This window comes from Amblyomma americanum, chromosome 1 (assembly GCF_052857255.1).
Source record: "Amblyomma americanum isolate KBUSLIRL-KWMA chromosome 1, ASM5285725v1, whole genome shotgun sequence".
Taxonomy (NCBI): Eukaryota; Metazoa; Arthropoda; class Arachnida; order Ixodida; family Ixodidae; genus Amblyomma; species Amblyomma americanum.
The window spans coordinates 123,726,797-123,739,016 of record NC_135497.1 but is presented as its reverse complement, the minus strand read 5'-3'; the positions used below and the strand labels follow the sequence as shown (position 1 = coordinate 123,739,016).

Sequence of the window (12,220 nt, the reverse complement as noted above, 5' to 3'; positions counted from 1 at the left end):
GCCTACTTTGTTGTACTTTTATTTGATGTACATAATGGCTCTGTTGCCTTCACTGTCTTGGAATTGTTTTAGTAGCAACATATCATAACAATCGAAAAGCAGCGCAAAGCTGTGTTGTGGGAAAGCAAGTCGAGCGCTGGCAGCACAACTGATGTGCGATTGTGTCACAGCAGGCATTCTACACTCTAAGAAAAAAACCGGCTCAAGGGGGGAGTAACGTCAACTTTAGTCCTCAAAAGGGCCCGTTAGTCTGCGAAAGGACCAACTGCGGCGAGCTGCGTGCCGTGTGCAAATTTGGAGGACCATTTGTTTAGTCCTGGCCCGAAAAGGACTAACGGGAGGACAAACTGCTCGCTTACTCCGCCGACCGATGCGCGCAAGCATGCATCCATGGATGCACTGGACCGCGAAGCGAAGCTGTCGCGCGCTATGGGAATTTCAGGCGCATGAAGAAATGTGGCGAAAACGCCATTCTTCATGTAGGTGGGCTGGTGGTCCATGCCCCACGTGCCGCGCTTGTTTGGAGGGCGAAGCGTCCATGAGCGGCATGGGTCCAGCGACAGCTCGGTGATCGCTATTTGGTGTAGTCAAGTTCATGCAAGCAACGGATAGCCGTTACGCCGAAATGCGCGTGCACACACACACACACACACACACACACACACACACACACACACACACACACACACACACACACACACACACACACACACACACACACACACACACACACACACACACACACACACACACACACACACACACACACACACACACACACACACACACACACACACACACACACACGAGGAAAATTCGCTTCCACATATTGCTCACGCCTGTACTTGTTCTTTAAGTCACTAAAGAGGTCAGACATAAACGAGCAGCTTAGCAATTGTTGTAGTGCTGTTGTGTTTGTTTTTGCTGCATGTTCAACCTCCCTGCCATAGGCCTTCAGCACCAGCTCAAACACCAGCTGCAATTCAGAAAAACACCTTCTCAGCCGTTGTGTGTGGCAAGCTGTGCTCTTCAGTGAAAAAGAAAAATAAGTTGCACAGGGTCGATTTTGCCTGGTCCAAAAAGCTGCTAAATCTGTCATGTTGGACTGCTGTCTTCTGAGCTGAACAAACATTCGCCGAAGGTCGTTCTTTCTGGCGGTGACCGCTACCATAGTCCGCTTTGTCAGCCCAGTCCATTTCATGTGGGACAGGCTCGTCGTCGTCCAGTTCTGAATTTTCTCTGTTTGCTTTCTCGGTGCATCCGTGTTTCAAAATGCTGCCGTTTTCTTCAAGCACATCTCGGTGGCGGCGATATAGATGCGATCTGTAGGATGAAATATTCGAGTACGAGTTCGCGCAGCCTCCTATGCCGCAGAAAACATTTAAGTTTGGCTCTGCACTGTGAACTAATCCAATGTGCGTGACAACTTTCGTCAGCTGGAACGAAAAGAATGGGCACCTCGGGCAGTACTTCGCGTCCATCGTTGTAGTCGCAAGCCAAAAGACCGCAAAGAGACCCCGCAAACGCGGTGTGCCAATTGCCAGAAAGCCGCAGTTCCTGCATATACATCGGAATCACATCGCTTTAAGCGCAGTTGCCACCAACGGCCAGGGACACGAATAGACACGAACAGCCTCCTAGCGATAAAGCCGCTTGGCTGGCTTGGCTATAGCTTGGCATGTTTGTTGTTGTTTTGCCCTTTCATCATAATAATCAAATTCACTAGGTGCTAGAGCACCTAAGTCGCATTTAGTATAACTAAGTATTTTTGGTGTAATTTTATTTTGCAATAACCTTAGCAATTGGAGTGTCACGTTGTGCAAACTAAGCTGGCCAAGCCAAGCCAAGTCACCACAGTGCTCAGCCAAATTGAAAAAGGCGCATACTGGTACACGTGCTCGAGAAACTACTTCACGTCTCACTCAGCAACGTTCATTGCTGCGCAATTTCGCAGTAGTACATATACGTACGTCACCATGACGAGCAAGTGCCTGGTAACGTTCCGGGAAAGGAATTTTGTTTTGCCCTTTGATGGGACGCTTACACGGCGCGGGCTGGTTGAGCGCGTGAGAGACCATGAGCTGTTCCGCGGCATCGACGTTGCCACCCTCATCCTCACGGTGAGTAATTGTGTAAACTTATCTACGTGGTAGCTCCGTGACAAGTCAGTTGCCGTTCTCGGGTTCTTTTGAGGACTGGTGCTTATAGGCAGGTGCTTATTACATCCACGCGTGTAAATGTGTGTACCTTACTTATGCCTCGCGCTTTTGTCCACAGTGAATTACATAGTGCGTTGACAGTTTGCGTGTAATGTAAAGTTTAAAGCAATATCTCGGCATGCATGTGCTTCCCTATGCGTCATGCTCTAAAAATCTCCCTTTCCGTAAGGATCTCGTGTCACAACAAAGGTCGGCGAATATTAAAAATGCACACCTCAGCGCGCCGCTTAACACTAAGGCAGGTGTATAGAGAATTTTTCACATATTAATGCTTTATTTCAGTCGCGAGGTACAGGCCTGTCTAGAGCGCTGGAGCGGTGTAGTGCGGAGCAAACAAAGTGAAATCTTCACTCAACCGCTGTCAATGCTGCTTCGCACCAGCGCAAGCATTATCTCTACGACCAAATACCTGCGTGAAAATTCCACTTATTTAGTGCGATATGCAGGCATTCCTGTGCTCTAGGCAGACGTGCTGACGACTGCACACGAAATACCCGAGGTATAGGGAAGTGTTGCTGGTGTTGCAGTATTTTATGGTCATTGCTCTTCTAAATTGACAGGTCCTGAATTCAGTGCGTAGCCCGTTGATTTAGGTCTCGTAATGCGATGCAGCAAGCATGCCAACATGCTCCGGAAAATAATGTGACACACTCATTTTGAATAGTTTAACTTTACATGGTTAGCTATTTTAGTATCATTCTCGTGTTTCCACAGATGTTCGAAGAAGATTTTAATGTTTTTGTTGACATACCTGAAGACTTCGAAATTCGGGACAGGGAAAAAATCAGTCTCCGAGGATTGCCAGGTTCGGTGAGTACATTTTCTTACCAGTATTAACTATTATTTTGTATATTTCAAATAATGCTGGAGGAGCATCATGCAGCAAGGAGGAGTGTCCAATTTATGTCTTCCACTGCAATCAATGGCAATCATAGTAGAAATGTATGGAAATGTTGGCCACAGTCTGTGCTCACTGTGTAGTATGCTCTTCTCTTGTTCTTTTCTTATTTTAACCTGGCACTTTAGGATTGCGGATGTTCTCGACGAGCCCCAGCAAGCGGAGCAATCCCGTGTCACTGCCACGTACAGCCTCACATACAGCCTGCCAGCTGTACCAAACGATATCCAATTCAGTATAGAGCCCACCAAAGTGGACAGTACTTCAAAGCACGCAGCAGAGTTGTCCAATGGCTCTATCATGACCTCTGCTTATACACCATGTAAGTTATTTGCAAGAATTTTTGACCATGTAGGGCAATGTGGAGATAACTTGGGCTACAAACTTGCGTGGCCATAAGCCATTTTAACGAGAAAGCATGAAGGAGCTCGTGGCGCAGAAAATCCTGTGTCGGCATTAGTGGACATGAGCAAGAAATTTTAATTTGTTGAAAAGGTGGCTATGTCACACATAGAGCGACGGACTTGAAAAGTGGATGAAATTAGAAAACTGGTGATTGTAAGGTTGCAATGTGCCTGGAACATCATTAGGACATCTAGACATATAAAGTGATCCATCGTATAGTCCAGCGCTTACAAACACTGACAGAGGACGAGACGAAACGAACTGAAGGCTTTTCAGTTTGTTTCGTCTCGTCCTTTGTCTGTGTTTGTAAGCGCTGGTTTTTATTTGATGGATCACCGCCAAATCGCCCAATCCTCAGTTCTGCATATGAAAAGGATGAGTTGCCCCGAAAGGAAAATTGCGGTTAGTTGAGAATCGAATCCGTGACCCTTGGGTTGCGAGTCAGTCATGCTATTGGTATGTCATGTAGGAATCTTCAAAGGACTTGGTTAAAGAGGGCTGTAAATATGTGTGGTTTAGTCTTTCACATATTGATTGTGAGAGAGCAAGCAATGTCCTTGCTTATGTGAGCAAGGGGAACTGCTGTCACGTCGTAAACTTAAAGGCAGAGCTTATGTGTCCTCCCACGTCTTGCACCTAAGACACTGACTGCATCTGAAACTAAAATGTCTATGTGAGCCTACAAAAGAACATCCTCACTGTGTACTGCCTTATACTTTTGTCTTAACTGTGCTAGGTACCCTGGCAAGCTGTACAATGAGGCTGCGTAAGCTCTGGTGTCCAGGTACCCAAACTTGGCTGACGCATCTGGCACCGGCTATGTAAGTAGGCAGCTGAAGCCCTTCAAACTAATCTTGTAGGGACAGCAGACTTTCTTAAATTAACAGGGCGGCCTAGGTGTTCTGAGTATAATAATAATGTCTTCTCTGTTTATCAGTGGTAGCCGTACCATTTTCAATGACTCTGTTTTGGGCGCCACTGATAGAGTCATTCACACCACAGTGCATGCTGCTGGCATGGCTGGCTGATTCTCTTTCATAAAATACTATCTCACAAAAAAAATGGGATAAAAAATTGTTCAGAAATTTCCTGTGGTACGTCACTAGTGAGGAGGTCCTCTTTCCCTCTTGCTGCAGTAGCGGGGCAGTCATGAGTAATACTTGTTGGGGGGCTAGTTGGTGCATGTTTCCAGAAGATGGTTGTAGCGCCGAAAAAGACAGCAAATTTGGCACACAATTTGAAGCATGTGGCAACAAAATATAAGGTTCCTGTGGTTTTTTCTACCCCAAAGAAACTGGCTGGCTTGTGCATTAAAACTGATCCCAACAAGGTAAACAAGACTGATTGTAAAAAGAAGCATGCAGCTCCGCTTGTTAAATGTGCCGTGGGAGTCGTATATCAGATTCCTCTCACATGCGGAAAGCACATTGGACAAACCGGCCGCTGTAATAACGACCAATTAGTGGAACATAATCGGGATTTACAAAATGCACTGGTTCTCATCTGCCACATCATTATAAAGCCTGCAGAGAAGAAAGGAAGATTAAGTGTGTGGCAAGGCTGAAAGAAGCAAAGGTTTTAAACAAGTAAGGACCAGACAGCCCGTGAACTGTTGGCGGCCTTCTATATTAAAAGAAACTGTAGCGATTGTGTTAGTGCCCCATCTATCTCCATTTATAAGAATGAAACTGCTTTTTTAGATACACGGACGTGAGATATGTGTGTGCGTAACCTATCTTTTATCCGGTTTTTTTTAAAACCCTCGCGCGCATGTGTGGTTCTTGCTACCCATCTTGATTTGTCCTTATATTCATTCGCATTCGCGGTGAATAAATAGTTGGAAGTTGTGCCTGTCCCGTCTTGCTTGCTATGTGTTGTCTTTTTCGGTGCTACAGCCGTCTTCTGGAGGTAGTCATGAAGACTGTCGAATAGGACGGTGTATTAAAGGGTTGTACGAGAGAGCTTGATAATCCTGGCCCAGCTTGTCTGGTTGGCATTTAAATTGAAGGGTCATTGGTTGGCCTAGTTATTAGAGAACTCCAAGTGATCAAAATTAATCCAGAAACTCCACTGTGGTGCCCATCGTAGCTGATGTGTCGTTTCAGGACATTAAAACAACAAAAAAGTTCGCCTCACAGTGAAAATATAATTGGAAAACAAAGCTTGAATTACTGGAAAGGAACTCTATGCTGCAAATTTGGTAATGTGCGCGCTACCATAAAAAAGTAATGTCGGCGAGAGATCAGTGTGGGTCCTTTAGTGTTTTTATGCTATCAAAAATGTGCTGCAATAAAATATGGAGCAATATCTATAGCTTCTCATGAGGTATTTTTATGTCCATGGGTGTTTACTGGTAGCTTGTGATCAACACCATCACTGTTAGCATGTATTTAATTGTACTGTGATTGCTTTTGTCAGTGCAAGTAGTAATGCTTGCATTGTGTGGGATGTTTTAAACACAGGACTCTTGGCGAGAAGCTCTCCGTTTCAAGGCAAAATATGAGCGGAGAAAAATCCGTATCCAGCAGAATGATGGGGCAGATTCTCCACCGTCAAAAAAACCAACGAAAGATGGGAAAGTGGCCACGGTTGGCGGAAATGCCCTGCAGCGTGTTTTGAGGCCGTCTGTGGCATGCATTTGGATTTCATATAGTCCTTGTGCTGAAGACAGCCTGGTGTGCAGTGTGAAGTAGGCTCCTTTTGCTTGCAGGCAACTGCGCCAGACGGGGAGGATGAGGAGAGTATTGCTGGCCACATCGAAGGAATGAAGTCCGCGGTACAAAAAGCTCGGACAGACATGGCTTACATAATAGACTGTATGCGCCGTACATTTCCTACCCGAAGGAAGTGGATTGGATCCGAGGATCCATCAGTGGAAGTGGCAATACAGAAATTTCCAGCATTGGCCATGAGCTCAATCGTAAGTTCAGTAACTAGACCATCAGTTAGCGAAGCAAGGAAAAAGAAATTTTCTTTTTCTTTTTCTCTTTTGTCTTTCTTTCTTTTAATCCTTTCCTTTTTTGATTTCAGTTGCGGTGCCTGCACTTTGCATTCCATCTTAGTGGAGGCGAAATACAAAAGTGTGGATAAGCTGTGTGACGTCAGTGCATGTTTAAGGACCTCAGATGGTCTACACTGTCTGGAGCCTTTCACTACGGCGTCCCATATGGCCTGAATCGTCTCGGGACGTTAAACCCGCTAAAGCAATTAGGCGGAAGTGGTCTATATGTGCAGAAAATTCAGCTCAAATTTATTTCTCTTTGCCTCAGTGGAGACCTGATTGAATGGCTCGCACTGTTTGAATTTCAGAATACACCTAGGGTTGGTTCAGTGTAGCATGCCCTGATTCCACATTCTGGTCTTTTTGTTTTTGTTGCTCGACTTCTGCTGTTTAGTCGTTTATTTATTGCACGGTTCTTGTATGTGCTTCAAGTTGGTACTACTGGTGTTTGCTGGTGACCGCTGTTACATGGTGGACACTGAAGGGAAATATCGAACTAAGCAAAACAGTCAGGATATTCGTGAGGGACCGTACTTATACTTTCGATGCACTGAATAGTACCTGCATTGCAGAGAAAATCCACACAATGAAAGTCCAAAGATCATTCCACGTTTAAGCGGAAATGCCACAGGAAAAAAAACAATTTTAAATAGTCCATCCAGAGCAGTGAAATTTTGTGTGCTTATACTGCTTTTCTGCTCTTTTCAGGACACTAATTAGTTCTCTTGTAGTGCGCACTTTTGCTCAGTGCTGCTAACAGGCCTCAAAAAACAATTTGTGTAGGTTTAATCTTACTTGAACCTGGTTATAACTGGAAAAAGCATTCGTGGGTGGTCCAACTCGCTCATCCATTGTAGATGAAGGCGGCAGACACAACCATTTTGTTGCAGCTTCTAATCACATGATCACCTTGACGTCACACATGGTGCTGACGCCACCAAAGGCCAAAGGTTCTTTGCCACGGCAACTATTCCCTGTTGAATCTCTCCGTAACCAGCCAACTTGGGCTCTCTCCTTACTGGTGGCAGTGCTCGGCAAAGCCATCTACCGGTTGCGTGCCTTAAGTCTCAGCCACTGTGCCACTCTGCGGGTAGTGTTATAAAAGCTCAGAGGGCCTATAAAACACTACTAGGAAAGTTGGAGCCAGGGGAATTTCTGAGTTGTACCTGGAGTAGTAGAGCTTTTGCTCTAAAAAGGCCCTTTTGTGCGCATGCTTTCTCATAGAAAATGTTCACTGGGAACTACCAGCAGTAGCTTATTTTATAGCTTACTAACTATAGAATGCAGGGTAATAGCCCTGATGTAGTGATGGAAGTTCCTGGTGTGAAAAAAAAATTGTGATGTTATTGTTATGTTTTTGGGACTCATTACTGTTGTATCGTTTCTATACACTTGCATTAGAGATACTGCAATTCTTAGGCGACATCTGAAGCTACACAATGCAAAGGACACATTTGCCAAGTTTCAGTGCGATACGAAAAGTGCAAGTACCAAAAATTCTGGGCGGACTTCGAAAATTTGCACCCAGGATCTTTTGTAAGTCTCCATTCCATATCACGGTGAAACGTCGCAGATGTGTTCTGTAGAATGTGTATGTGTAACTTGCAAATATCTATTCAGAATTTCAATATCTCTGCTTCAAGTTTAGAGAGGCTTCAAACTACACTAATCTAAGTAATGATTCTGAAAAACTAAAGGGTAACATCATCACAATTTATTTTTCCCATACTAGAAAAACTTTCATGACCAAATTTGAGCTAGTTTCCGGCATTCTACAATTATTAAGCCGCAAAATTAGCTGTTGCTCTTCGTACCCAGTGAAAATTTTCAATGTGAAATCGTGCACAAAAGGTTCTTTGTTTTAATCTTGTTAGCAACACTGAGCTAAAAGTAATCCTTCTACAAGGAAAATAATTATTGTTCTGAAAAAAGTAGAAAAAACAGTATAAGTGCAGTTTCATTGTTCTAGGTAGATTAGTTAAAAAGATTTCTTTTAGTAGCTTCTCTCGTTAAAGTCCCCACGGAAAATGAAGCACAGTGACAATATTTGTATGATGCATTTGTAATGGAGCTCTACGGCCAATGAGAGGTGCCACCTGCCTGCCGGGGGCACTGGTGCATCTCTTAAAGGGACACTGAGACGAGCCCTATAAATTTTTTTTAGCAAAATCTGATAGTTCGGCATTTCATGCTACCAGTCATTTAAATGCTTACTGCTCATAGAAAACCTGTGCTGAAGTTTGTTGTGTCGACCACTACATTTCAATACGCAGCCTAGCAGTGAGAGGTGTAAGCAGTTTCTGGCACACTCATAGTGCTTCCTACCTGCCCTTATTGCATGAGCTTCCACACATTGTGAAGGCCACACTAGGCGAGCATCACTAATTTGGTCTGCAGGGACTGCCTTCTGTGGCTATGCTGAGCAGGAAAGGGAAAGACGGGTCTTTGTTTAGTGAAGGCTGGAGAACTGAGGAGCAAGTGTCAATCTGCAGCAGAATAAAGTCCCGAAGAGAACGGGGACTAGGGGGATCAGCTCGCATAATAAATGCCCCCGCCCTTTTTTTTATGGAGCCATGCAAACAATTCTTAGATATGGCTGAACCAGGCCTTAGCTCTCTCTCGCTCACCTCATCAACTGCGCACTTTAAGCGGGATTCACACGAGAGAGGATTCTACCCCTATCGAGCGGGGAGGTGTGTACACATCACCAGAAATTGACGTCCTTGGGCGCCAGCCCAGGGGTGCCTGGCCTCTGGGATATGGGTCCTTTTGCTTGGCCAGCACAAAAGCTTCCTCGGTTGGAGGGGGTAAGCGGTCATTTTGTTGTAGTTTTGGGCCATAATATTATTTTAAGAGAATTTTGTTTCTACAGGTCTGGGAATATTCACTACAAGCACAGGAGCTGCTTTCTTGTGCTTCGGCACACTCTAATATAGTCAAGCAAGCTATTGACAGCTTGTCTCGAATCTGCTCTTTTGAGGTCACGTATTTAAGTTTTAACAAGCTAGTTGAAACGGTTGTTGTTAGCTGGGTTCCCCTGTGCGGTTATCACTTCATGCTGAGGCAGTTTTCTAAAAAAAGAAATGGTGCATATTGTGGAAGCAATGCAAAGAGGAAAAAATGATGCAGCTAAACTCGAAATACCATATGCACATAAGGTTGCTCATGAAAAAGAAAATAGCTGACAGACATGGTATACAAGTTGTGTTTGCTGCTGATCAAAAGCTCGCCCAAATTTTGTTGCACATTTTGTGCTATGGAAGAAAAAAAGGGCCAAAAAGTTTGTGCCATGTTGGAGCCGGGTTGTTTATGAAATTCTGTTGACCTGTGGGAAGACCCATGTAGGCCAACGAGGCACCTACGTTTGTGGTCATTAACATGTACAGAAGACAATTTATTACAGCATTGTGGCCACGGATGCATGTGGTAAAGATTTTGCACCAGAAAGTTGTTGGAAGCTTATGCATAAAAAAAAAGGAAATGCACTAGCGAAGTATCTGTACAGCTCTTAAAAGCCAAATTGTGGATCTTGAAATTCTATGCATGAATGCATACTGTTTACAGCTGTTCATTCTGCATGTGTGTTGTTTTTTTATATTTCCTCACCTGAAAAACAAATTGCATAAAGCAGATAAAGTGGGCAATGTGTGATGCCTGTTTGTCTTGCGCTGGCGCTTTACTGCTACTTAGAACTATGAACCATCTTGCCTGACAGCAAGCTCCGCTACTACTTTACATTCTGCCTGAACTATTGTTCTTGGTTTATGTCTAGTTAACCCCAAATTGGCAGCTATCACTTCAAGAATGTGTTTGATATACAGGTCTATTGCTTAATTTGTTATGCCTTCTAGAGTGAAATGTAGCAGCGCATTGCTTGGGTAGTTAGTGTGGCGCACCTTTTATTTTGGTTATCTCCAGTGCAGCCATTCTGGGATGACAACGCACTTTCCTTGATGCCTCTTGAAGGCACTAATATAGTCTGCATGCAGTAAAAAGTTGGCTGGAGCAGGACCTTCGGACTGAAGCATATTGTAACAAGCAATAAAGATCAGAATTTATTTTTCATTTAATTTTGGTGCTCTTTTTATGTCTCCATGTTTCATGTCACTGTATTTAAAATTCATTCGCCACTCTTTCAGAGACAACAGTCACGGCAGCAGTATGCCTGTTGCGAAGCTTGATGAAAGAAAGAGTGGAGACTTTCGTCCGCCCATTTGTAAGTTTCTAAAACCGCATGTGTGAGCAGCAATGTTTTTTGGGATGCTGGGGGCATGCAGTTCTTTTTTTCTCCTTGAGAATGCATTTGCCTTTACTTTTGTTTTTTAAACAAGTTAAACAAATATACCGTGTCAGACTGAAGAAAACAAATACACAGTATTTGATATAATAACATAGCTTTGGATACTAGCCTTCATATTCTTGTTACATGGGAATTTTCAGTGGTTTCTTAATCAAGTTAAACAAATATACTGCATCATGCTGAAGAAAAAAAATACACAGTATTTTATATAATAACATGGCTTTGCATACTAGCCTTCATACTAATGTCACATGGACATTTTCAGAGGCTATGTAGTCCAGAGGCTTAGAAATTCTCAATTGCTATCGAACTCGAATCAGGTGTGCTGCTACAGTAAACTCTATCACCATTGAAGGATTCCATCTCACTATCGCAGCCAGTCATTGTTCAGGCATCCAAGCAATTGACTAATAAATGACCTGCAGTGCAGCTGACTTGGTTTAAATGCAACGTTTTTGCTTAGGTGGCCTATTTAGCTAATTAGCTCTAGTAAGCCACCTTTTAATAAGTATTAAGCATTGTGGAGGGACAAGCTTGCAAATGCTTCCTTTACATGCAAGGCTGGAGGTGTCTGAACTTGGGATTTCTCGAATGATTTGCAAAACACTGTTTTCTAAAACTTGTGTGTGCGTTTGTTCTTTTTTTACAGGATCCTGCAGCTGTGCACTATATCCCAACTGTAGTGCACAGCGGAGGCGTTCTGACAACGTCAGATTTTTCTGTTTGCCTTGAGAAGATTTGTGTCAACGAGACAAGCCTGCTGGCGGCACTTGCAACACAGATGGCCTTGTACTGGGCATTTAATATCGTTTTTGACAAAAAAGCACAGCGGTCATTTGACTTGCTGTGCAGGCTCATCAACGTCGACAGTGGCCTACGGCCAACACCACTTGTGCGTTTGGCACAAACTGTTTTGGGAAAATAAAAATTCTCAAGCTGAAATTAAATTGTCCAGTTTCACATTCCTACACATGTTCGTGGAGTGGTGAGAAGCACAGCCAACCTCAGCTAGCATGCCTGCATGGGTCTGGCAAGGATAACCATGTCATCCACAGGTGGATGAAAATTTTGTCTCAATGGATTAATGATTAGTCCCTGGAAAATCATTCAAATGGATCAACAGTTAATCCTGAGGCGGGAACATTTCCTCTCTCAGGGACCATTTCTGAAGATAAACAGATAATCCTGAGGGAGTAACATTTGCTCTCCCAGGGATCATTTCTGAGGATCAGCTGTTAGTCCTTAGAGGGTAACATTTGCTCCCTCAGGGATCATTATCAAGGATCAAGTGTTAGTCTCTTGAGGACCATCTGCAAGGTGCAACCATTAGTCTCCCAGCAGTTAGTCCTTCAGAGACTAACTGTATATCCCCTTGCAGTTGATCCCCAAAAGGACGA

The 12,220-nt window shown here is 43.9% G+C and overlaps 1 protein-coding gene across 2 annotated transcripts; it reads left to right on the top strand.

Annotated features, from left to right (window-relative positions):
* Positions 1-1,330: 1,330 nt before the first annotated feature.
* LOC144113593 (uncharacterized) lies at positions 1,331-11,942 on the top strand. 2 transcript variants are annotated; one of them, XR_013310828.1, is made up of 7 exons: positions 1,331-2,120; positions 2,934-3,029; positions 3,246-3,439; positions 4,259-4,343; positions 5,985-6,442; positions 10,663-10,739; positions 11,473-11,942. XR_013310828.1 is itself a non-coding variant. In XM_077646759.1 (4 exons), the coding sequence occupies exons 1-4, from the start codon at positions 1,977-1,979 to the stop codon at positions 4,290-4,292; spliced, it is 468 nt and encodes a 155-aa protein (XP_077502885.1). In that variant the 5' UTR covers positions 1,331-1,976; the 3' UTR covers positions 4,293-5,226. The 2 variants fall into 2 exon arrangements, 1 of the variants encoding a protein (XP_077502885.1); XM_077646759.1 differs by lacking the exons at positions 5,985-6,442; positions 10,663-10,739; positions 11,473-11,942 and having other exon boundaries at positions 4,259-5,226.
* The last annotated feature ends 278 nt before the right edge of the window (positions 11,943-12,220 follow it).

Coding starts and splice junctions, on each gene's coding strand:
- LOC144113593 (XM_077646759.1), top strand. CDS start 1,977: ATGACGAGCAAGTGCCTGGTAACGTTCCGGGAAAGGAATTTTGTTTTG. Junction 3,030..3,245: donor TCCGAGGATTGCCAGGTTCG/GTGAGTACATTT, acceptor CTGGCACTTTAG/GATTGCGGATGTTCTCGACG. Junction 3,440..4,258: donor GACCTCTGCTTATACACCAT/GTAAGTTATTTG, acceptor TAACTGTGCTAG/GTACCCTGGCAAGCTGTACA.